A 25,862-nucleotide genomic window follows, 5' to 3' on the forward strand; every position below is an offset into this window, starting at 1 on the left:
GGTGTGGTGGGGACCAAGAGTGAAAAATACAAGCACTGAGGGCAACGGGGAGGGACAGCCAAAGACCTATGGTGACTTTCCAGCTCATCCCAACCCCACTTCAAATAAGACGCACTCTGGGCCAGACCCAGAGGTACCCCAGTGGGCCTCTCTCCTGTTTAACAAGGAAGCACCCTGGTTGTGGGGTGGGGACAGTGCAGGGAGAGCATGTGGCCAGGCCAAGTCAGCGCTCCTTCCCTTGGGATTTTGTGGGCCAGGGCTTGGCTGACTGGTACCCCCAGGTTGGGAGGTGAAGCTAGGTTCTTAGTGAGGCAGTGGGGGCAGGCGGGGTACCTGTGCCCGAGCTCATGGGCCACGGTGAAGGCCAGGGGCAGGCCTGTGTCCTCGCTGATGCTGCAGCTGCGGTGCGGCTGGCACATGCCTGCCACGTGGGACAGGCCCAGGGTCTCGCAGGGCTGGTTCATGGCTGCACACAGGTCCTTCCTGCACACACATAGAGAAGGGGCCATCAGGCTGACCTAGCCTGGTGCCAGGCCCACCTGAGCTGAGGGGACCAGGGAAGGACCCCTAATGGCCCTGAGGGAGTGGGGAGTGGGGATGCCCCTCCCACTGCTCCAAGACCAGCCCAGCAGCCACGTGGGAAGTAGATGCCCTCACTCACACAGGACACCTATTTAGGCCTGGGGAGCAGATCCACGCATAGACCATTTTGGTTACTGTCCCAGCAAGGGTGCTGACAGAAGCTGCCAGAGCCCAGCAGAGGGAAAATGACTCCAGCTGGAGTTCAACAATACCGTCTCCGAACAGATCAGTAGTTGTCAGAGGTCGGGCTACAGAAGAGTAGCACGAGAGAGCCTTCTAATGTCCCGTCTCTAGACTGTAGCAGTGGATACAGGAACTTACACATGTGATAGAACTGCAGGGAACTGAATACACACACACATGCGCACGCATGTAAAACTGGTAAAATCTGAGTGACATCTGGGGACCGTGTCAGTGCCCATGTCCTGGCTGTGATCGCACTATAGTTAGGCCAGATGTCACCACTGGGAGAAACTAGATGATGGGTATGACATGTCTCTACATTATTTCTGACAACCACATGAGAATCCCCAATTATTTCAATATAACAAGATCTCCCCAGTGCCGACGGAATCCAGCCTTGGGCCAAAGGTGTGTAAACTTCCTCAAAATGAGGCTGCCTGAGACAGGGCTGTCTGCCCCCTTCCTGGGGCTTCTCCCTGAGGGTTAGGTAGCACCTCCCTCTGAAGCAGGCTCTCCTGGCCACAGCCTACCCCATCCCCCCGCAGCTGGTGGCACCTGGTGAGCAGGATGGCGGTGTCGTGGTGCAGCGGGTGGGCGTCCCCCTTCATGTTGATGCTTTTCTGCCACTTGCAGAAGCTCCTCAGGGTGTTGTCTGCGTGGTGTGTGATCTTTAGGTCCTCCTGGGGGCAGAGAGCAGCCACTCATGCCTCCCTCCGGGCTCCAAAGGGTCAGGCCCAATTCTCCTCCCCACAAAGGCGGGAGACAGAGGCAAAGGGGAGGAAGAGGGAGGGCAAGCTGCCAGCCTTGTGGCCCCAGTCCAGCCTCCAGGCTGACCACCCCTCCTGCAGTCACCTCTCGGGGCACATGAGAAAGGGTTAGCCAGGGCCTGAGAGCATGACAGATGACACTACCTGGGCCAAGGAGACCCTCGCTGCACCCTCCCACACAGCAGAGCTCAGGTAACGGGGCAGAAGGGCTCTGGCAGCTGACGCCCATCCCAGGGGGCAGTGTGGGGCCACGTGACCTCTCACCTCCTCATCTTCCAGCAGGACCAGGCGCACGATGGTGATGTGGATGGGGTTCCCGATGCTGGGGTCATGAAAAAGGCCAGCCACCTGCCCAAGAGACGGGGGTCAGGCTGTCACCCTGAATATAGGTTAGGGGCGGCCACTGTCCACCTCTAACCCACCCTGAGGGAGGCACATCCACGTTTATACACAGGGGAGCTCACCCAGTACACGCAGGCTACACACATGGACAGTGCGTGCACATGCGTCCATACATGAAAGTGCCCACACCTCACACACACTTCCCCAACTCCGCCACGGCAGAACCTGGGGAGGACAACACGGCCTCCCAGGCTCCTCCCTGGCCCGGGCCGATCCTTAGCACCAGTTTGGGATCTGCTTCCAAGTACCAACCCCAGCTCACACCTCCAAATGCTGGCTTCTTGGCCCATCTCAGGGCCCTAGTTTGCCTACTCTGCCCTCAGCTGGGACAGCCCTGCAGCCCCCTCCTGCCCAGGGAACACCTGGACCAGCATCCGAGGAGTGAGTCCTCCCGTGAGGTGTGAGACCCGAGTAGAGCCTGGGGGAGGGGTGGGGGTGGGCACAGGCCCATGGAGTCTCCCCACCGCCCTGCTGTCCCATCTTACCTGGAGCTGACAGCTACAGGGCCAAGGGGGCCCGTCTATCAGAGGCCCCCAAGGCTACACGAGGGGTTCTCCACTCAGCCCCTCAGAGTAGGCCACTCCCAAAGATGGAAGGTGCACGACAATGCCAGGAGATGGGCAGGGAAAGTTATCTGCTCTTTTAAAGCTCCCTCAGAACAAGAAAGAGGCCAGCCCACGACTGGGGACAGGTGTCAGGTTCCCGGTGGGTAGAGATGGCAGGACAGGCCAGTTGTGAGTTGGTTTCTAGCAATTCCACCAAGAAAAATAATATTCGAATAGGAAGGGACAAAACGTACACTGTTACGAGGGCACAAAAGCCTCTGATAATGAGGATGAACTACACTTTCAGAACCCAAGTCAGGAATGGTGAAGACAATGCCTCCGTCCACCCCTCACCCCCACCACCACCCCCTCCGCACAGGCCTCCACACACCGCCTTCCTCCTCACATCCAACCAATTGTGCCTCCGAAATGTTGCCTGAATCCATTTCTTCTCTCCATCTCCAACACCACGGCCCAGTTCAAGGCACCAGCATCTCATCTGGACAGCTGTCAAGGTCTCCTAATGGCTGTCCCCACACACTCTGGCCCTCCAGCCCACCTGCAGCCTAGCAGCTCAGTCATCTGTCGTTGAAATGCAAACCCAGGGCCGGCCCCGTGGCTTAGCGGTTAAGTGCGTGCGCTCCGCTGCTGGCGGCCCGGGTTCGGATCCTGGGCGCGCAGCGACGCACCGCTTCTCTGACCATGCTGTGGCCACGTCCCACATACAGCAACTAGAAGGATGTGCAACTATGACATACAATTATCTACTGGGGCTTTGGGGGAAAAAATAAATACATAAATAAAATTATAAAAAGAAAAAAAAAACAAAAAAAAAAGAAATGCAAACCCAATCACCATGCCCTTGCTTAAGGCAGTAAGTAGCCCTTCACTGTCCACAACGTAAGGACAAAAGTCCTGGCCTGGCCAACAGGCCTGTGTGGTCTGGCCCCTGCCCACCTTTCTGGCCTCACTCCTTCCCACGTCCTCTCACTCCCTGGCTCCAACCACTCTGGCTTTCTCTTGGAATCCCATGATTCTTCCTACCCCAGGGCCTTTGCAGATACTATGCCCTCAGCCTGGAACACCTTCCCTCTCATCTTTCCCAAGTTATCTCCTACCGTCTCTCGAGCTCTCACCTTGGGAGCGTTTATTCTACTTGACACTCCCAAAGCATGATGAACTTATCCTTCCTAGTGTCTCCCCCTCCACTGCACCTTCACATTCATCAGTCTTCCCACATTATGTCTATCTTCCCCATAAGATCCACAGGCCCTGGGGCTGTGTCTGCATGGGCTCCCCCTTACAGCCACAGTGATCCGTCTGGTACCTGGCACATTATGGGCACTCAAGAAATATTTGTTGAATGAATGAATGAATCTTGGATACTTGCTAAGTTATTTCTAATGCATTATCTCATTTTAAAGAAACAGTGGAAAATGAGAAAAGTAAGAGAAAGTCAGATTGAAAGAACAAGTCTTTCCTAGACTACAGACAGGTGAACATGGCAGCAGCCCCCAGCACAGAAGCCCTGGAGGATGAGAAGCCCCTGCGGGTCTGCTAAGACCTGCCTCAACTGGCCCACCCCATATCCTGAGTTAGGGCTGGGGGCAGCTTCGTTCCCTCCGCATGTGTAACACCTCTCACTGTCTCCCAAGAAGCACAGAGGCAAAAGAGGCGCCGGGAGACACTGGAGGGAGGCGCCGGGAGACACTGGAGGGAGGCAGAGTCGTAACCGGTTGACCAACTCAACCAAGGAGTGCCTGTTAATGGCCTGAGGTCACTGTGGGGTGTTTCCACTGGATAAATGATGCCCAGGGAAGTCGAGTCCTGTCCTGGTGCAGGCCCAGAGACCAAGCCAGGGTGTGCAGCGTTTGTGAAAGATCTGGGGGTCACAGGTAACCACAAGCTCCCAATGAGTCAACAGTATGACTTGAGTCACTCAAAAAGGGCCTGTGACTGCAGAGAGCATGAACAGAATTGGGGGTGCAAAATGGAGTAGGCGGGGGCACCTGTCTCGCTATGCTTGCAGTAGACCCACCTGAGCTCCCAGACTCAGATATGGGTCTGGCACCGAGGCAACACTGACAGATTAGGGCCTGCAGAAGGCCCTAGTAGAGAGGAGCGAGGCTGTCCCAAAGGTGGCTGTGGGGTTGAAGGGCAGATGCTACAGCAGCCACGACAGCAGCAGCCAACACTGACTGAGCCTAACAAACACCTCCTCATGCTGGGAGCTTTGCGTGCATTATCTCATTTCGTCTTGCTGCTTCCAGGGTAGGCGTAACTCCCCCCATTTCACAGATGAAGCAACTGAGGCTCCAAGAGAGTGTGAAGCGGGGATCAGAACCCAGGCCCGACTGCTTCAAAGCCCCTGCTCTTACTTCCTAAGTCTGGAGAATGCTGCCTGCCTACTCTCTTAGGGATTCTCAGTGCAAATCAGCTCCGAAGGCTGTGAAAAGTCTTGCAGCAAACAAGACGGTGTTACTTTTTTCAACTCTGTGTTGCCAAACTTCTTCAACAGTGACATATTTTTACACAGAACACTTATTAGCATCCCCTGGAACAAGTACTCCCTGGAATATTCTTTGGGAAATGCCACAGTGAGGCAGTATCCCGAGCGCAGGATCCTGTTCTTACACATCCATCACCTTCCCCTTGGCACAGAGCTGGCACCCAGAGAGTCGGTGTTAGAGGAACAAACTTCTGCTCCAGAGGGAAGCGGGGGTTAAGTTCTCCCTGTCCCCACCACTCTGTTCCCCCATCCTTCTAGCCCACTCTGGCCATCATAGCTACCCAGCTGTCCCTCTCTGGGACAGGCTAAGGGGCACGGAGGACAGAGTGGGGCTTTGGAGGCAGACAGACCTAAGCTCCAGTCTCAGCTCTCACACTTCCTAGCTGTGTGACCCTGAGCAAGTCCCTTGGCCTCTCAGAACCTTTGTTCCCTCAACTATAAAATGGGGGTGAGGCTTAGATGAGGCAGTGTGTGTGGAACACTGGACAAGTAGGAGGTGTGCACAAGGCTCCAGCCCTTCTCAGAGGCTGGCTACACGCCATCCCTTGCCCCTGCCGAGTCCCGCAGCCTCCCCATGGTGTCTAGCATTGTCAGGCTCATAGGTGCCCCCACTCTGTCCTGGCCAATGCTGGACTTGCCAGCTCCGGAAAGCCTGATATCATCCAGGGCAGGTGAATGCGACAGCCAGACCCCCTTCCTCCAAGAAGAGACTCACCAAGTGAATGGGCGGGTCCTGCGAGCCTGGACAGGGAGGCAAGAAGGGGCCAGGCCCTGGGCCATATGCCTGACCCCTATCACCTATGGGATGTCACAGGGGAGCCTGTGGGGCTCAGTACCTGGCCCACTGGCAACACTCAGAAAAGGTGAGGGGAAATGAACCCAGTTAACTGTCGGTGGCTCCAGCCAAGCTCCTGGGCCTCTTTCAGGCTGAGCCCTGAAGGGTGCGAATAGGAAGGAGAGGATTCACAGCCTGGGAACCTGGCCCTGCTCATGCCCCAGCCCGAGGCCAGGCCCTGTTGCCCAGCAACAGTCCCCCTCGAACCCTGGCCTTTAGTGGTTCCCCTCGCTGGGCAGACAAAGCTAAACAGAGGCTTAGCTGGGCCTTAGAGGGCTCAAATGCCAGGCAGAGGCTGTGGCTTTTATTCCATAAGAAGCAAGGAGCCAACGAGGGTGGCCAAGCCAGGCGAGAACTGGCCCAGAGCCAAGCTTGCTGACGAGGACTGGAGCAGCGGGGCCTGACGGCCACAGACGGAGCGCCTGCCTTTCTCGGAGCCCAGGCTTCACAGCTATCAAATGGGTGGCCAGACACTCGAAGATCTCAGAGGGCACTTCCTTTAGGGTTGCAGGAGGGGAGGGGCTGGCATGGGGGAAGCAGTGTATGGCCACTGGCCCTGATGAAACCCTCAGACATCATCTAGCTATAGGGCACATGCCCCACACCCTGCCCTAACCCTCCAGCCCAGGAGAGAAGCAGTGTTGTATGGTGGCCTGTCCACCTGGTGGCCTGCTAAGAATGCCCAGGGCAGAGATTTCCTCTCCTATGAAGTGGCAGGAAGCAGCTGGGCAGCCTGAGGCCTCCCAGCAGCACACCCGGACGGTGGCAGGGAGGGTGTGGCCGGCACTGCAGTCAGCTCTGGGAGTCCCAGCTCTAATCAGCCACAGTGCCCTAGGTGGGACCTAGGAGACCTGGGCTCCCGTCCAGTTCTGCCCTGCCTCTCTCTGTGGCCTGGGCAAGTTACTCACCCTCTCAGGGCCTAGTTATCTCAACTGCCACATGGGGTCAGGAGCAGTATGCCAACCCCATGAGGTCCTATTGTCCTCCCCAGTTCACAGGTGAGCAAGCTGAGGCTCGGAGAGGTAAAGTGGCTTGCCCAAGGTCACCAGCTAGTATCTGCAGAACTGAACAGATCCTTCTAACTCTGTGCTGCTGTCTCAGGCTGGGTCTGGTCTGATTGTGCATTTCTGTCCTCAGCACCCAGTACAGGTCCTGGCACAAAGGAGGGAGGGGTTTGTTCCGAGCCGTGTGAATGGACCAATCAGTCTATGAGCTCCCCCAGGCAGGCACAGGGTCCTGGCTGCCTCGGCCTCCTCCTCCCCCAGCTCTGGTCCTGGTAGCAGGCAGAGGCAGCCTCCCAAATGCCAGCTGAGCCAGTGAGATGGCATGACACCCAATGTGTCCTCACAGCAGCCCCAAAGGCCCCACCGCTGCCCTGACTCTCTCCTAGTGACTCCCTACAGGGTCCTCACCCCCTCCTGGACTCTTGAAGGCTGTTTCTTCTGCTTTGGGTGGTGAATGTGAGAGCCAGAGTGTGCCCTACAAACACCCTTTGTACCCTGCCAACACCAACCCCTGAAGGCCCTCACCACCCACCGCTGCCCGCAGCCCGCAGCAGCCTCACCATGTTCATGATGGTCAGCACGTAGCTCTCGACATGCGGCTGCCCATGGTACTCCACCATTTTGGCATCAGCTACCACCAGGGTCTCCACCCACTTCTCTTTGCTGACTGAGCGCTGGTGTAGACGCCTTGGCCGCTGCCGCCGCCACTGCTGCCGCTGCTCCCAACGCTCCCGTCGGGGCTCCAGCTCCGGGGACTCTGTGGGCCCCAGATAGGGTGGGGGTTAGCTGTCAGTAGAATGGCCCAGGGCACACGTCTCAAGGGCCTCTCCTCAGCGAGCTCAGAGGCAAGAGGCCTGGACTCCCATTGTGGCTCTGCCCCAGACCTGTGCCATGGGGACCCTGACTGGTCACTTCCCTTCTCTTGACTGGGATCCCCGACTGTAAAGAGCCTCAGAGGGTGACCTCGGGGAGCCAATGAAATGGTGGATATGAACACAGTAAAGCACTGTGCCCATGTGAGGGTGACTGCCAGGCCCCTGTCTCCCAACTGCGGGGTTAGTGCATCCCAGCACCTGCAGACCCCACAGCCTAAGCCCCAGCCTGGGGAGCCTGGCCAGGACCCAGCCTGGCTGACCCCACTAGAGACCTGTTCCACTGCCCCAGGCTACCCCCAGATCAGAAGAGGAAGCACATCTATGAAGCTGGGGGAACCGAGGCCAAGAAGTACACCTCTGTGAATATCTGCTCCAGCAAAGACAGTCCCTGATCTGTGGGCAGCTTATGAGGTTGGAGTGTTGGCCGAGCAGTCCCCACACCCCAGCAGCCCTTAGTGGGCGGCTCCTTACCTGGACTGGCCAGCACTATAGCCACTCTGCAGAAGAGGTGCTGGTGCCACACTCTAGGTCCCCAATAATAGAGGTCAGTTATTGTGGGGTGGACTAGAGTGGGGAGGGAAGGGAGGCTCCTGGCTAGCTGCCCTGCAGGGGGTGGGCATGGCCCGGCCTTGCCTGGACAATCAAGGAAGAATGGTTGGCAGAGCTGGAGGTGCCAGAGACCATGAGTGGGTAGGGGGCAGGGAGAGGCCGATCTTTGAGTGGGGGAGGTAGGTGAGGCGGCAGCAAGAGGGGTTGGTGTAGGGGATCAGCTGGGGCAGGCCTGACAGGCAGAGACCTCAGGCCCACGGCACATTTCGGGGGCACAGGTTATGATGATGTGTCTGTCAGTCTATCTGTGTCCCTTTGGTCCAAGGGCAGCTGGGCATGGGGATGCTGAGTGAGGCTTCTAGAAAGGACCTCCATGTTCCCGGGCCCATCTCCTACCCCAGAGATGGCAGCAGAAGAACATACCTTGCACCCCACAGGTGCCTGTAGCCCTGGAGTCACCCGGCTCTGTTTGCCTCTCAGGGGCTTGGCGCTTGTATATCACGTGGGGCTGGGCGCGGCCGGGCTGGGCTGGGACGCCGTCCAGTGGCTCAATGAAGTAGTCCTCGTTGGAGAGCTGGAACACACCTTTCTGGGGAAGAGGCACCAGGGTCCCACAGGAAGGGCTGGCACTCGGCTGCTCTTCCCAGCCCACTCTGCTCCCACCACCCATGACTGACCCCGGACGCACTGCACTTTCTCCCTCTGAGCCTGTGTTCACTCTGTACCCTCTGCCTGGAATGTCCTTCCCTGCCATTTCACACAGCCAAAAGCTTCCAGGCTGAGCTCAGAAACCACCACTCCCAGGAAGCTGCTCTGCACACCCACTCTACCCCTCACCCCATTAGGAGCAAGAAATGGGTCTACGTCCAAATCTAACAAGATGGCATCTTCCCCAGAGTCCCAGACAGCCGTCCTGAGCCGGGCAGCCTGTGCCCAGGCCTCCAGGCCATATTGCATCTTCTTTGCATGCCAGCCATCTCCAGCCATTGTGTCCTCTCTCAGCTGGCCGTAGCATCTGACCTGCCCTCAGTCTCCCTGAGGTGATGAATCTCTCCAAAAGCAGCTCCACCCACATCCAAGCCACAGAGATGCCCACAGCCATCAGGACGTTCTTTATTTTTATATATAATTTTATTTATTTATTTTTTTTCCCCCAAAGCCCCAGTAGATAGTTGTATGTCATAGCTGCACATCCTTCTAGTTGCTGTATGGGGGACACGGCCTCTGCATGGCCGGAGAAGCGGTGTGTTGGTGCGCGCCCGGGATCCGAACCCGGGCCGCCAGCAGCGGAGCATGCACACTCAACCACTAAGCCATGGGGCCGGCCCCATCAGGACATTCTTTACCCTGGTCCCAGGGCCTGCCAGACAAGGGAAGCCGGCAGGGGTGCCTTGGGCATGTCTGCTGGCATTCAGAGAGGCCAGGGGAGGGAGTGGCCTTGGGAAGTATCTTTGAGCAGCCCACCACCCCCTGAGGAAGCTCAGGTCTCCAACCCAGAAGAAGGTTTTACCTCCCTGGACACCCCCATTGGCACCAAGTCTGCGCCTTGGGCCATGCAGGGCCAGAGAGCCTGGAGCTAGAAAGTATATCATCAGCTCTAGGGGCTGGAAAGCCGGGTTTGAAGACAGATTCCAGCACTGGATAACTGGGTGACCTTGGGCAACTTCCTCTGAGCCTGTTTCCTTATCTGTAAAATGGAATGACGCCCATATGCACAGCTGCTGCACAGGCTCAACGAGATCAACTGTACAGAGAGGGACACGTGCAGGCCATGTAAATGAGAGCCTCTGCTGGGCAGAAAGGCTCTCAGAGGCCCGGACGTCCTGCAGCCTGTGATGCGGGCTGTCGTGTTATTAGGCCCTGTCCTGCCACAGCCCTTGGCTTTTCCTGAGCAATCTGAGCTGAGGGCCCTCCTGGGAACAGCAGACGGCTGAGAGTGTGCACACATCCTCCCACTCCTCTCATACCCCACCCTCCAGAGCCGGGAAGGCAGGGCTGGTCACGTACAGAGAGCAGAAAGGGGCCCTATCCTGCCTGGACTGGGAGCTGCTCCAGCCCTGCACTCAAGCAATTGGCTGCAAGCAGTAGCCAGCATCCCTTCAACCCAGACAAAGCCGGGAGGCTGAGGCCTGCTCTCCAGGGAGGAAGGTAAAGGCAGGGCTGCCTGTCCTGGAGAAGAGCAGCCTAAAGGGCTGGCCGGGGGTGGGGGGCCACGACGACACAGACACACGACAAAATTATAACTGACGCTCCAAAGGAAGAGAGGCTCGGCTGCTTTCTGAGTTACTCGGTCTAGTGGTTCTCAAAGTGGGTCTCCAGATCTGCAGCTTCACCATTATCTGGGAAATTGTCAGGCAGGCAAGTTTTGGGGCCCCACCCCGACCTACTCTATCAGACCTGTTTTAACAAAGGCCTGTGGGTGATTCTGGCTCACATTAACGTTTGAGAACCGCTCTCCTAGAGAACAACAAGGCCTGAGTTGTCACTCCCATTTCGCAGGCGTGAATACTGAGGCTTGGAGAGGAAAAGCGAGTTGGCCAAAGCCGCCAGGCAAGTCCATGGGCAGGCTGGGCGCACCCGCACCCCAGCGGGCCACCCCGGCGCACACTCACCAGGCCGTCGCAGGCGCTGACGGCCGCCAGGCCGCCCTCCAGCTCGGGGTCCTGCACCTCGCCCAGCAGGTGGCAGGCGGGGGCGCGGGCCCGGATGTGCGCGCGGCCCAGGCCGCCGCGCCGCCGCGTCTCGCTCACGAAGCCAGGCGCCAGCAGGTGCGGGTTGGCGGTCAGGTTGAAGCGCAGCTCACGCCCGCGGTACTGCAGCTCGTAGAAGGCGGGCGCCGCGCGGCGCGCCGACACGTCCCGCTTGCGCAGCGCGCGCGGCCACAGCTCGTAGGACAGGAACGAGCCCCCCGCGTCCACGCGCACCGGGTGCACGATGTCCAGCGCCGCCCGGCCGTCGGCGGCGAGCCCTGCGGGGAGGAAAGCACGCGGGGCCGTGGGTCCGGGCGGGCTCCGGGTTCTGGCTGCTCGCCAGGGACCAGAGTGTGGAGCAGCCAACGGAGGGCAGAGGGCGGCTGAAGTCAGAGCGCGAGGATTCAAATCTTCACTGTGCCACCCACTACCTCTGCCATTTCACCTCTCCGTGCCTCGGTTTCCCCCTCTAGATTATTGCAGTAACCTCTTAACAGGTATTCCTGTTTCTACTCTTGCCCACCTCGGGTCCTCGTCCTCTAGTCTGCTTTCAACATGGCGGTCAAACCCATGGGATCATGGCCCTCCTCTGCTCAAAACCCTGCAGGGGCTCCCATCTCACCAGAGCAGAAGACCAAGTTCTGCCAATGGCCTGTGAGGCCCTGGACAAGGTGCCTGTCCAATCTCATCTCCGCTATACTTCCCGCCACTCGGCCCACTGGCCCCCTCAAGTCAGATATGCTCCTGCTTCAGGATTTTGCATTGCTCTTACCTCTATCTGGAGAACACTTCCCTCAGTTAGGCAAACGACGACACCTCTCACCTCCTTCAAGTCCTTGATCCTTTGTCTCCTCAGTGAGACCTTCCCTGACCACTTTATTTTAAAATTGCAACTCCTTGCCTCTCCTTATCCCCCTTCCCTTCTTTTTTTCCCCCCATAGCACTTCTGAACATTTTCATTCTTTTTTCTGTTTGTCTGTGTTCTCCCTCTGCTCCCAATGTAAACTCTAGGAGGGCAAGAATCTATCTAGTTTTTGTTTGTTGAAGGATTTTAAGTGCCAGAAAAGACGGTTTGTAACTTTGTAGTTTCTCAGTAACTGTTTGTTGAGTGAATCTGTAGAATGGGGATAACAACAGCTTACACTCTTGGCGCCTGGTGGGATCAAATGAACTGAGCTACTCCACGTATCACAGTGCCTGGCCCGCTGATCTGAACGTGATGGCAACTAGGATTATTATGACTATTATTAGCCTGATGGATTTTAAAAATGAGCTCTCAGGGGCCTGAGGGCTCTGCACATGTCTCCAGGCCTCCTGAGATGGGGAGATGGAGGACCACCCAGGTGGGGCTCCCTGGCCCCTTACCACTACCACTTCAGCGGAGCAGCTCTGCTTTCTTTCTTTTATATGCAAGAGTTCATCTGAAGAAAAGGTTCCAGGGCTGGAAAAAATTTGCAGACCTCTGCTCCACTTCTTGCAGTCTGCAGAATCCTCTCTTGTCACTCTGTCCTCTTGGATTTCCCAGTGAGTCCAGATTCCTAACCTTTTTTGCCATGGACCCCTTCTCAGAATAATGTTTTTAAATGCATAAGATAAAACAATAGGAGTACCAAGGAAACTGATTATATTGAAATACAGTTATCAAAATAATTATAAAAGCGGGATGTGGAATTATGTGCTCCTGTATTAATGCATTAAACGAGACCTAATGGCAAATTTAACAACTACAATAATTTTGAAGTAGTGATGTACATAAATCTTATTTCAAGATACCTGCATCTATGAGATAGAAAAATATTTTGTTTTTTTCTATTGGTAACAAAATCATAGATGCTGCTAACACTATTGTGATTTGTTGCTAATATTCATAATTAAGGGAAATGCTAAATTTCACTTAGAAAAATTAAAGATGTAATATTTTCCCATCCACATTCACGGATCCTTGGGCTACAGACTCCAGGTTAGGACATCTGCAGTAAGGTCTCCAGGCTGCCTCCTAGGTGAGAAAGCAAAGGGAAGTTCAGAGAAGTGGAGACTGGCCTACAGCCACACAGCAAAAAGACAGAGCTGAGACTGGGGCCCAAGCCTCCTCAAATGGCTTCAGTCCCTTCAGTAACATTGTTCTACATTGTCAGCAGTCCGTCCCTTGCTGGGCCTGTTTCCCCATCGCTAACATAGAGTTGGACTAGGTCAAGTTTTTCAAACTTCTTTGGCCACCAGACCTAGTTTTCAAAAGAAACCTCATGTGGACACATACACACATCAGAGCAGCACTGAGGAGGCGGGGGCAGGACTGATGCTTGGGACTTGTGCCCCCTTTTCTCTCTCTGCAGCTCCCAGGCTCTGAGCAGCAGTTAGGAAACCGGCTGATCTGAAGTTTCCCCCAGACCCGGGTCCTCCCCAGACTGACTAGGTTTATGCCCAGCTCCTGGGATCCTGGCTGCTCATGACAACGACCCCTCAGAACCACTAGAATGCCTGGGTGCCCTACAGGCGTCCCACCATGGCTCTCTGGGGCTGCCTGCTGGGGCTGGAAGGGAAGGCCCAGCCCAAACTCCATCCTGGCTGGGCTGCAGAAACCCAACTCACCCTCCAGTCTGTCTCCTGCCAAACCGCATGGAGAGTGCCCTGCACACGCCAGTGGTGTGTTCCCCTGCTGGGGACATCCCCCACTGCCCACAACTGCCCGAGGCCAGCAGTCAGGGTGCAGTCAGTCCTCCAACAGCATGCTCCCAGCATCAGGAAGCAGGGTCAGATAGGGTGACTTGCTGTGTGGCTCTGGCAAATCTTCCCTGGCTCTGAGTTTCAGGAGGGCACCAGTGCAAAGATTTTCCAGACTTCTCAGATAAGAATTTGTTAAAAACAAATTCCCAGGCCCCATGTCAGACCCACTGAATCAGCATCTCCAGGACACGGGACTGGAAGCTGTGTTTTTATCAAGAGGCTCAGGGGACTGTGATCATCAGGGAAGTTAGGAAATTCCCCACTGGGAGCGAACCTGGCCCAACAGCAGCAGTACCTGGAGAGCTCTGAAAAACTGCAGCCTCCCAGGACCCAGCCCAGAGGTTCTGATTCCATAGAGCCAGGGCTCTGAGGCCCCACAATCTGTATTTTCTGTATTTTTCTAACCCTTCCAGGGATTCTGATGGAACCATTTCAGGGGCTGGCATTTGGAAGCCACCAGGCTGGATAATTTAAGGAGACTTATTGCTCTGACATCCTAATAAGGGCATTTGGGATTGTAACTCCACAACCACAGCCTGCAGACTGCTTTTTTGTTTGTCAGTTTATTGATTTTTTTTTTTTTTTGGTTTGTTTTGGCTGGCACAAATATTGGAAAATATTTAATCAGTTGCCGATGTTTAAAAATCACATGATCTTGTACAAAAATCTCAATTTTCAGCTTTCCTTGAAAAGTCTTATCATCCATCCACGTCAGGCCTAAATTCCCACTTGTCAGAAGTGGCCCTTTAGAGAGTGCCTGTGCTCCCCCATCTACCTCAGTCTCCACCACTCCCTATCGTGTTCCCAATGCCGTAGCTAAATGTAGGCAGCCCTCTGGCTTCATGCTTGTGTTGTCTTTCATTCAGTAAAGAACTGAATCTCTAACAAAAATGAGAAAACAAGAGATGGACCAAGAAGCCCCATGTTTCAAGAAAAATGTCTCCCCACCAGCCTTGTTTGTTCATTTATGTTACCTTCCTGGTCCGTGGCTTTGGGGTTCTAAGGGAGTGTTAGGTGCCCCAAAGTTGAGAACAATGTATAAGATACCATTCTTGCCTTCAAAATAGAGAAATGGGTACAGGGCACTCCTAATCCTCACCCCTGGCACAGTGCTGAGAAGGTCCATCCCACAGATGGACTGCGATGAAGAGAAGCTTCGTCAAAGGGGGCACATGAGAGATGTCCCTTGACAGATGGGTACCTACTTAACCATGAAGATGGGGAGGGCATCTTGGTGGTAGACACCGTGTGGCAGACCCCAGAGAAGTAGAAAAAAGCTAGGAGTAACGGGAACAAGCAGCAAGAAGTTAATCTTGGCTTAGGCATGTGTTCTGTGAAATGATACAACGGAGTGACAAAATAACACCGTCAAACGTATGGGCTTTGAATATGGAAAGACCTGGGTTCGGGTCATGACTCAGCCACTTAATAGTTGCATGGCCTGGACAGTCATTTCATCTTGCTGAGCCTTGGTTTCCTCACCTGCTCAGAGAATCCAGATCAGAAAATACAAGGAGGGGAACAGCACAAAGTGACGGAGAAGGAGACATCAGCTACACTCCAAGGCTTTGTTATTTTAAATGAGTATTACCGGCTGCTAATGACGACCTGAAGGTAAGCAGGCTGAAGGTAAGGGGGCGCGGATGCCAGCCAGCCCTGCAGCGCTCAGTGAACTGGAGGAACAGGAGCTACATAACACACTTCCAGGCAACAGCAGCGTCTTCAGTGCATGTGGGTGGGAGAGGGAGGTACGTATGGGACTAGGGAATCTGAACCACTGGGGAGAAATGGCCCCAGGAGCTCAAAAGAGTGTCTGTGGGGAGGGATCCATGTCCCCGGGGATGTGCAGCCCCGCTGAGAATCCCTGCTCTAGACCTGGGCAAACATTGCAAGACAGAAATTCAAGGTGAGTTATAAAGAAGCAGCCTGTTAAGTTCAAAAATGTGATAGGGCTAAGTAGAGATATACTGCAGGTAAAAGGCATTAGGATTAGTGCGCTCTAGAGCCAGCCAGCCTGGGTTTGAATCTCAGCTCTGCCACCCACAGCTGTTAGACCATGAGTAAATTACTCAACCGCTCGGCATCTCACTTTCTCCATCTGTAAAATGGGTATGATAATAACCATACCTACTCCCTTAGGTTGTATGAGAATTAATGAGTTAGTAGGTCAGTGTTTAGACCAGTAGATGGTACATAGCAAATGTGAGCTAAGTTATTATTAAAAATTAGCAAGAGAAGTTCTAAAATATACTTAGCTATTTCTTTAAAAACTCGTTTTAGGGGCCGGCCCAGTGGCGTAGTGGTTGAGTTCCCCCGCTCCCCTTTGGCGGCCCAGGGTTCGCAGGTTCAGATCCCAGGCACGGACCTATGCACTGCTTATCAAGCCATGCTGTGGCAAGCGTCCCACATATAAAATAGAGGAAGATGGGCACATATAAAATAGAGGAACCAGGGCCAGTATTCCTCAGCAAAAAGAGGAGGATAGGCAATGGATGTTAGCTCAGGGCTAATTTTCCCGACAAAAAAAGAAAACTTGTGGGGCCAGCCCTGTGGCGTACCAGTTAAGTGCGTGCACTCTGCTGCTGGCGGCCCAGGTTCGGATCCCAGGTGTGCACCGAGGCACCGCTTGTCAGGCGACGCTGTGGCGGCGTCCCATATAAAGTGGAGGAAGATAGGCACAGATGTTAGCCCAGGGCCAGTCTTCCGCAGCAAAAAAAAAAGAGGAGGATTGGCATGGATGTTAGCTCAGGGCTGATCTTCCTCACACACAAAAAAGAAACTTGTTATATCTCTTTGCCTAATGGCTTAATAAAATATGTTCTGTTTAGTCAAAAAGGAAAAAATAAAAATTTACAGGATGTTACTACTTTTACTGCAATAATTTTTATTTTCTTGTTTTGCTCTGCATTAATGTTTTTTAAATCAACTTGTATTGTTTTGCCATTAAAATATTTTTAAAGAGGGGCAGAGTGAGTTAAAAAGTAAACAACTCGTTCAATGTCTCCTATGGCCGACCCCTGGTAGAGACCCTGGTGGCTGAAACTACCACCCAGTGCCAGCAAGGGGTAACTGCAGGTTCCAGTCAGCTGAACAGCATGTGGGTGCATCAGAGCTGAGCGAGCAGAGCAAAAGCTGCAGAGGGATAGGAGCAGGGGCCACTCAGCGGGACTGCCAGTGGTTCATGGCCAAGTCTTCTCTGCCAGGTCAGGAGGTCTGTTCCGACTGGACTGAGCTCCTGTCACCCTGGGTGCTAAATACTTGGAATATCATCCCTAGGTGACAGAACTGTTACTTTGGAGCTTCTACCAGAGAAATGCCAACATGCAATTTGCCCTCACCTCCCTATCAAGAACCTGAGTTACAGTCCAGCCCTTCAAACAACCTCACCTGAAGCTCATGCCAAAGAGAAAAACAAAAACCAGGGGGTGTGTGTGTCTGTGTGTGACACACGCCCTCCTCCTTGAGTCCTCTGCACGTGCCTGGTATGCACATATGTGCACGCACAGGTATGACACAGCGTTTTGGTGGGGACATGACAGGGCCCCAGCCCCAGCAACCCCAACGAGTCCCTTGGTTTGTCACAGGAGGAGAAAAAGTCAGGATACCTTTACCTAAAAGTGAGCCCAAGATGTGCCCTTTGGTGTCAAAGAAAGTAGCATTCGGTGGGCAGAACCCAAGGTCTAGGGATCCTGGGCAGCTCCAAAAACCATGACAGAGAGCTCAAGCCACCTCAGGATCAGGGATCCCATGTGGGAGCAGGATGGGGAGGGCCCCATGCTACATATCTATGGGGATACCAAAGACAGACACTCCACCCTGAAGGGGGGGCCCAGACTACATGGGGGAGGGCACTTGCCCTGCCTCCACCCCCAAATGGCAAATCCAAGTTACAGGACCCACCAAGGACTCCCTAATCTTACTAGGTCTGCCTGGCAGATTAATAAAAATAATGGCCACCACATGGTAGTCACTCTGCTCTGTGCTAAGCAACTGACATTCAGCACCTCACTTAATCCTGACAAGAACCCTACAGGATAGACACCATTATCCCCATTTAACAAATGGGCAAACTACAGCCATGGAGGGGCGGGAGGTTGGCCAAGCTCATACCTGGGTCTGGCCTGCAGTGGAAGTAGACAGGGCCCTGACCACAGGGGACTCTCCCTCCACCCCCATTCCTCCCACAGCTGCCAGGGGACCTGGACCCAAGTTCAGGCTCAGGGGCAGTTCCGAGGCAACCACCTTCCTGCTCCCTCATCCCCATCACCTGGTTCATCCTCAGGTTCCCCAGCTCTGGGCAGCGGGAAAACACAGGATTCATGTAGGCAGCTGAGAGTCCTACCTAACTGGTCACTCTCCTCTCTGAGCGTGTTCTCTCATCCATAAAAGAACACTCCATCACCTGCTGTGCTGGGTTGCTGTGGAGCTGATGAGAAACAAGAACTGGGGAGGCTGACACATCTTAGGTGCTCACAAAATGCTTGCTCGCTCTCCACTCCCTACACATGGCTGCTAGACCGAACCTCTCTAAAACACTGCTTTCAACAGCTACTCCCCTCAACGGCTCCCCAAACCTCTAAAATCTGGTTTAACCGTCCGCTACACTCCCGCCCAGACACTTTTGTAGTCTCACAACCATAATCTCTCTACTGGGGAGGCAAGTCTCCCCGATCTCCCCCACGCAGGCCTCAGCCAGACCCCGGTGGGGACGCTCCCACCCCCTCCACACCCTTCCAGCTATCCAAAGTTCATCCATCCTTCCAGTCCCTCCAAGCTCAGAGCCCTCCTCTCCTACAAAGCCTTCCCGACCGCCTCGCCTGCTCGGGTCTCCTCACTATCCAACCGGCCCTAATAGACCACGAGCTCCCTGAGCGCCGGGCCAGGGGTCCCCTACACCCTCGGCTCCTAAATTCCCAGGCCGGTTGCTCCGGATGCGCCAGGAGCGCCGCGGCCGGGCCGGCGCGGCCGAGCAACACTCTGGACGCGGGCCAGAGGCTCGTCGGAGGCCGGGCGGGCGGGGCAGAGCCAAGCCCAGGGCCGGCGAAAGAAGCTCCTGCTCCCCGCTCCACTCCCGGCGCCTTCACACTTGGGGGAGGGGGAGGCAGGAAGCGCAAGGGCCGCGCGAGACCCGGCCACCCGGCCCCCAGCGTCGCCGAGGGCCGAGCGGGCCGCCCAGAGGCGGTGGGCGGGAGCCGGGGGCGCGGCGAGGGACCGCGCAGACCTGCGACCCGGCGCCCTCGCCCGCGGCGTCCTGGCCAGCCTGCTTTCCAGACGAGGCACACTGCGGAGGGCGAGAAACCGTGTAAGCCGCGCTCCGCGCAGCCCCTCGGACCGGGGATACCCGTGAGAGGCGCGCTGCTGCGCCCGGGGTGGGGAGCCCCAAGAGCGGAAGGGGCTTATTCCAGGCTACAGGCAGGCTCGATAGCGGAGTCGGCGGCTGGAGAAAGCTCCGCGGGGGCGCGGTTTCGCTCCCCCGACCCCATCCTCGTCCCTATCACCAGGGCAGCGGGGGCCGCGACAGCTGCAGGCAGAGCCGGGCGGACGCGGGGTCTACAGAGGTGAGAAGGGGCTAACCCGAGGCTGGGGTAGCGGGGAGGGACGGCAGGGCCGGCCGGCCGCAGAGGGGCGGCCACCCACCTGGTGCGGATCCGAGGGCGCTGGGCGCCGGAACGCAGAGGAGCAGGAGGAGGGGGCGCAGCAGCTGTGCGGGGCTGCGGGGACTCGGGCCGCCGGGCATGGCCGGAGCCAGGCGGCCGCCGGGCGACCCCGCGTGCACGCTCTCGTCCGTCCCGTCCGCTCGCTGCCCCGTCCCGGGTCCGGCTCAGGACATGCCCGGCCCGCGTGCAACTCCCAGCGTCCCGGCCCGGACTCCGGCCCGGCAGGCGGCTGTGCTCGGTCCGCGGGCAACAAAGGCTGCAGGGCCCGCCCCCTCGGCTGGCTGCGGAGGCAAAGAAAAGACGAGAGAGTGAGAAGAAGAGAAAGAAAGAAAGGGAGGGAGGGAGGGAGGGAGCGCGCCTGCCGGCCCCTGCCCCGCCCCCCGGGCTCCTTCCCCCGCCCCCGGGCCGGCCCTCCAGCCCCGGCCCGGCCTCGCCCCGCCCTCGCCGGCCTCTCGGGCCGGGGCCGGTCACCCACCGCTCGTGGGACGGGGTCCGGGGCAGGGAGCGGGTTGCGCCCCTGGGACGGACGCCAGGCCGCCCACCGGGCCGACGGTGCCCTCTGGCGGTAGAGCCGAGCCGGGCCCTCCCGATTTGGGCCTTCCAAGACCCCCCAAAGAATCTGGAATTTCCGGAATTTCTGCCTTGTCCCTGAACTGTGCTCAAGGAGGCGCCCTTCCGTGTGCTCCCAGGGCCAGGCAGGCCTGCCCTTCTTAGGAAAAGGGACACAGAGGCCTCCCAGGGCCACCACAGAGGGTCCAGGGTCTCGCAGCAGGGAGCAGGGGTTCCGGGGGTCCCAAGGCAGATTCTGTTCCAAAGACAGCTGGGGAGAGAGGCCTGGCCCCTCCCAGAGTGGGCAGCCATTCCCACGCAAGGCGGAGTCCCGCAATTCCTTGTCTCCGAGTGTCTGTTTGCGTGGAGTGAAGCACAGGGTTCGGCCCACTGGCCGGCGCCCACAGACGCTCAGCCGGGCCTCCCTGGGAGCTCGGAGGCCAGCCAACCCCAGCCTCTCATCCTCCGCCTCAAACACCGGCCATCTGTGCTTCCGTGGCTCCAGCCCTGATTCTGGCTTCCTGCTCCCTTCCCCGTCTGCTTCCAGGAGCCCCCTCCGAGGAACACTCCCACCCTCCACCTCTTGCCTTCACTAAACCTGGCCCTGCCCGGAGGACCCCTGCCACTTGTTCCTCAGGATGCTTGTAGTCAGCTTCCTTTCTTGGCCAGCCTTTGAGTAGCCCCTGCCCTCTGCGGTCCACAGACCTCCTCATTGTCCAGTCTCCCATGCACTTTCCCTCATTCTGGAAGCTTCCTTCTGGCTCCTTCTCCACCTCAAGCCCTGCTATCCTCCTGGGGTACCCATGCAGCACAGGGCTACTCAGATCCTTGACATCCTCATCTCCAATGACCTTTCTCTCCACATCAGCCACCAGCTCTCATGGCCACAGCCTAGGCTGTGTCAACCCCAGCTGCCCCTCTCTGAAATCTGAAAATCAGATGCCCCACTCTCAGACCGGCCCCTGCTGTCTTTCCCACCCTCCCCAGACCTTCACCATCACACTGCAGTAGTCCCCGGTTATCCATGGGGATACATTCCAAGACCCCCAGTGGACGCCTGAAACCTACTGTTTTTTCCTATGCATACATACCTATGATAAAGTTTAATTTATAAATTAGGCACAGTAAGAGATTAACAACAATAACTAATAATAAAATAGAACAATTATAACAATATACTGTGATAAAAGTTGCCGTAGATTTTAGGAAACTCAGCATACGACTTTTTTTCTTTCCTATTAAGTTGAGAGCTTTCACCTTTTCCTTTCTTTTTAAATTGAATTGTTTATTTATTTATTTATTTATTTATTTATTTATTTATTTGTTTGTTTGTTTATTTTGTGAGGAAGATCAGCCCTGAGCTAACATCCGTGCTAATCCTCCTCTTTTTGCTGAGGAAGACCGGCTCTGAGCTAACATCTATTGCCAATCCTCCTCCTTTTTTTTGTTTCCCCAAAGCCCCAGTAGATAGTTGTATGTCATAGTTGCACATCCTTCTAGTTGCTGTATGTGGGACGCAGCCTCAGCATGGCCAGAGAAGCGGTGCGTTGGTGCATGCCCGGGATCCAAACCTGGGCCACCAGTAGCGGAGCGCGTGCACTTAACCGCTAAGCCACGGGGCCGGCTCTCACCTTTTCACTTGAAGCATTTTATGGCTTCTCTTTGGCATATCCAAATTGCCAGCATCACTACTCCTGCGCTTTGGGGCCATTATTAAGTAAAATAAAGATTACTTGAACACAAGCACTGTGATACCACTACAATCAATCTGATAACCAAGACCGCTACTAAGTGACTAACCAGAGGGTAGCGTATACAGTGTGGATATGCTGGACAAGGGATGATTCACGTCCTGGGCAAGACGGAGCAGGATGGTGAGAGATTTCATCATGCTACTCAGAATGGCGTGCAATTGAAAACTTATGAATTGTTTATTTCTGGAATTTTCCATTTAATATTTTTGGACTACGGGTGACTGTGGGTAACTGAAACTGTGGAAAGTGAAACCTCGGATAAGGGGGTCTACTGTATGTATTTTTCTTCTTCTAGTGTCTTGTCACCTTCCTCTTCTCCCCACCTACCAGCCCCTCCTGACTTTACCTACTGCCCTCCCTAGCTACACTCACTGCTCAACTCCTGGCCCCTACCCAACCACCTTCCATTTCTCCCCGCCCCTAACAGCAGCTGGCCTTGCTGCCGGTGAGACGGGACAGTTCAGACCGCCGCCCCCTGCACCAAGCATCTGTAACCAGCACCCATGCACTTTCCTGCCCTCTGGACACAGTGGAGCAGGCAGCTTCCAGCAGTTGAAGACAAATGTTTCCACGAGGGCTCTGTGCTCCCCTCCCCTCCTGCTTCCCTGAGGACCCTGCTCCAGGTGTCCCCCTCTTTCCTTGGTCTCCATTGGCTCCTGACCCTCAGTCTAAAAACATTCTGGTCTTTCTCCTATAAAAGATACTGATAATACCCCTCCATGGACTGGGTGGCCCCTCTAGTTCCCACCCCACATCTCTGCTCCCTTTCTCAATCACACTTCTCCAGGGGATTACCTAGATTTCTCCTCTTCCCATTTGCACCTCAGGTTCACCCCCTGCCATCCTCCATCTTGGTACCAAAGCTGTAGGACCCTTTTCAGTCCTTCTCACCTTGACCTGCCCATGCATTCTAGAGATGCCCTCCCCCTCCCCACTCCTCAACTCCACCTGGCAAATCTCTTCACCCCACAGATGTTGGGTATTCACAGGGGCCACGGCAGTGAACGAGACGGACATGGTCTCTGTCCTCACAAGTGCTCACCCTAGAGGAGGGCCGTGGGCAACAAGCAAGTAGACAGATGTGTAAACAAGACCAGCTGCTGAGAGGGGCCACGAGGAAAATAAATCTGGGAGACTAGAGGGTCTACTTGCCATGGGGTCGGGGGTGGTCAAGGAGGGCTGTCCTGAAGAGGTGACCTTTGAGCTAAGAGACCAGAAAGGCAAGAAGGACCAGTCGTGTGAAGGTGAAAGGGAAAAGACGGGCACAAACTTGGTGCATCTGAGACTTGCCCTTTCAGGCTCGGTTTAAATGTCACCTATCCCAGAAAGTCTTCCCCCACTCCCTTCTCAGGGTCCCCAGAGCACCCTTTGCTGCCCCCATCGTGGCACTAACCACACTAAATTGCTGTTGTCTGTGTATGGGTCTGTCGGCCCCACCACACTGTGAGGCACTCAGGTCGTGTCTTATTTGCCTTTGTGATCCCAGCCCGCAGCACAGTAAACCCCAGAGGTTGAGAGGATCCAGGGAGGGGACACACAGCCCTCCCTGGCCAACACCACAAGCTGCCATCCTTGCTCCTTTGGCAAGCCACCAAGGCCAAACACAGATGAGAGGCTTTTCTGAAACACAGCCTTGGAGTTAGTATTTTCAAACCCATCAGCTGACAACAGTCCCCACCTGCTCCCATTCTTGTCCCATGTCCTCACCTTTACTCTGTCCACACCCTGCTGGGGTACCTTCATTTTAAACCTCCTTGGGAACCATGCTGGACACCACAGGATGCAAAAGAATTAAGAGGTTTAGTCCTGCCCTCATGACACCAATAATAAGCCAGCCAGAAAAACAGGGACAGCCAACTCTAAATTTTTGGGGGCAAAGCATATATTTTGAACAAAACAAGAGATTTGATATTTCAACATGTTTGATGTAATTGTTCAGAATGTCAGGTATCCGATTAGAGAGTCCCCCCCCAAATCTCGATAGAGATTATGTCGTTTATTTTTAAATCATTATTATGCAACGTAGCCTGACATCTCCAGTAAGATTTTTTTTTTTTTTTTAAATATTTGTGCTCTTTTTTTTTTTTTTTAAAGATTTTATTTATTTATTTTTCCCCCCAAAGCCCCAGTAGATAGTTGTATGTCATAGTTGCACATCCTTCTAGTTGCTGTATGTGGGACGCGGCCTCAGCATGGCCAGAGAAGCAGCGCGTCGGTGTGAGCCCGGGATCCGAACCCGGGTCGCCAGCAGTGGAGCGCGCTCACTTAACCACCAAGCCACGGGGCCGGCCCTCCAGTAAGATTTAACTTAGCTAAAACATTACCAGAAACTGATCAAACTTAAAAAAGAAACTAGATTTATTCTGCGTCTATATATCCATTTATATGTTGATAGAGTGCTTAAAAGGTAGCAAGTACAGTAGAGGACTGTGTATTTAAAACTATACTTGAATAGATAAAGGAAAAAATGAGGCACACAATTTTTAAAAATACAATAAATTCTCTTTGGGCCTCAATTTTCTTATCTGTCTAATGGAAACAGTGATTCCCACTCCCCTATTTCACAGGTTTTCTAGAGCAGTGGTTCTCAACCAGGGGGGATTTTACCTCTATGGAATTTTGCAATGTCTGAAGGCATTTTTGTTGTCACAACTCAGAGGAGGGCGCTACTGGCATCTAGTAGGTAGAAGCCAGGGATGCTGCTAAATGTCCTACAATGGACAGGGCAGTCTCCCACAACAAAGGATTATCCAGCCCCAAATGTCACTGGTGCCCAGGTTGAGAAACTCTGGTCTAGAGGATTAAATAGTTTGAAGGCACTTAGCAGAGTAAAAGCCCTTATGTTTTAGTAATTTGTTTTATTTTGCATTTTTTGGTAAGGCAAACACAGGTTAAACATTCAAACTTTACACACAGTGAAAAGTAACTCTTCCCTCCCAAAGCTGACCCCTAGTGCCTCAGTGCTCCTTCCCAGTTTCTCCTGAATCTTTCCAGAAAAATTCTAGGCAAACATAAAGTTACATGGTACATGCATGGTGGCATATATATGCTCCATCCATACCTGGTTTTTTTCATTTAACAATATAGCTTGGAGATGGCTCCATATCCTTACTTACGATCCGCCACAGCCTTTTAATAGCTTCTTAGCATGTGGCACGTGAACCAGAATGTGAGCTCCATGAGGGCAGGAAATCTTTGTTTTGCTCACTGATGTATCCTAAGCACTCAGAACAGTGGCTGGCATAGAGTCCACGTTCAACAGATCTTTTCAATATTCAAATAAATCATGGGTGATTGATATTCCATTATTTGTGTATGCCATTATACCCATCTCCTACCGATGGATATTTAGATTTAGATTGTTTCCAATCTCTTGCTGTAACGACCCTCTGTGCGCATGAGTGAGTACATCTGTAGGATAAAGTCCTGGAACTGGGATTGCTGTCCAGGGCATGTGCATTTGTAACTTTGATAGACAGGTATCAACAAATTAAAGGATGATCTGGGGAGGGTCCCTTCCACCCCAGTAAATTGCTAGAATTGCAAAAATAATTTTAAATGCTAATTTAGGGTGCAGATTGCCAAACAAGGATGCCCAAAGAAGCCCCCTCAGAGGAACAGGATCTGGGCTGAGTAAGAGCTGGCCTTGGAAATGCACGAAATGATTGACTTGGAAGAGGATGCTGAGCTACCACTACAGGCCTGATTAGTCATTGTTCTGGAAGCCCTGGAGGCACGGGTGTTCTCAATTTATTCTCTTTCTCTGAAGCACTGCAGCCTTTGCCTGCCAACTATCTGGGCCTTGGGAGGGCGGCCTGCCCCCACACCATGAGGGACAACACCACAGGAGTCACGGCCCTTATCCACTTGGAGCTTTCAGAGCCATCAGTCAGCCGAAGGCACAAAGGCCCGAGACTGGCTTCGCTGCCTTGCCAGCAGCCACTTGAAGAGTGAGACTGATGGTTAGACAGAGGCGAATTGTGGTGTTGAATGAGTGCTGTATCCCATGTGCTGGCGCTATGCTTTACGTGCAGTGCCTCATGTAATCCTCCTCCCAATGTGAAGTAGATATTATTAGTATCCTCATTTTACAGATGGAGGAACTGAAGCACAGAGAGGCTAAGTTATTTGCCAGAGGTCCCAGATTTGGAGATGTCAAGGCCACGGCTGGCCTGATTCCAGCAGCTGGGTCCCTGACCACTATGCACTTCTGCCCCTCTAGATTGCCAATTTCAGC

At 54.5% G+C, this 25,862-nt stretch overlaps 1 protein-coding gene across 1 annotated transcript in view; it reads right to left on the bottom strand.

Annotated features, from left to right (window-relative positions):
* The window catches only part of ADAMTS7 (ADAM metallopeptidase with thrombospondin type 1 motif 7), a 46,665-nt gene extending 27,024 nt beyond the window's left edge, over positions 1 to 19,641 (bottom strand). The window contains exons 1-7 of the mRNA XM_004421877.3: positions 19,303 to 19,641; positions 10,864 to 11,219; positions 8,675 to 8,840; positions 7,388 to 7,584; positions 1,797 to 1,880; positions 1,321 to 1,445; positions 334 to 483 (exon numbers count right to left, since the gene is read on the bottom strand). Of these exons, the coding sequence (XP_004421934.1) occupies positions 334 to 483; positions 1,321 to 1,445; positions 1,797 to 1,880; positions 7,388 to 7,584; positions 8,675 to 8,840; positions 10,864 to 11,219; positions 19,303 to 19,402 (1,178 nt within the window). The 5' untranslated portion in view covers positions 19,403 to 19,641. The remainder of the gene's footprint in view (positions 1 to 333; positions 484 to 1,320; positions 1,446 to 1,796; positions 1,881 to 7,387; positions 7,585 to 8,674; positions 8,841 to 10,863; positions 11,220 to 19,302) is intronic.
* Between the last annotated feature and the right edge of the window lie 6,221 nt (positions 19,642 to 25,862).

The sequence above is a fragment of the Ceratotherium simum genome, chromosome 3 (genome assembly GCF_057802395.1).
Source record: "Ceratotherium simum simum isolate JZ-2026a chromosome 3, ASM5780239v1, whole genome shotgun sequence".
In the NCBI taxonomy this organism is placed as follows: domain Eukaryota; kingdom Metazoa; phylum Chordata; class Mammalia; order Perissodactyla; family Rhinocerotidae; genus Ceratotherium; species Ceratotherium simum.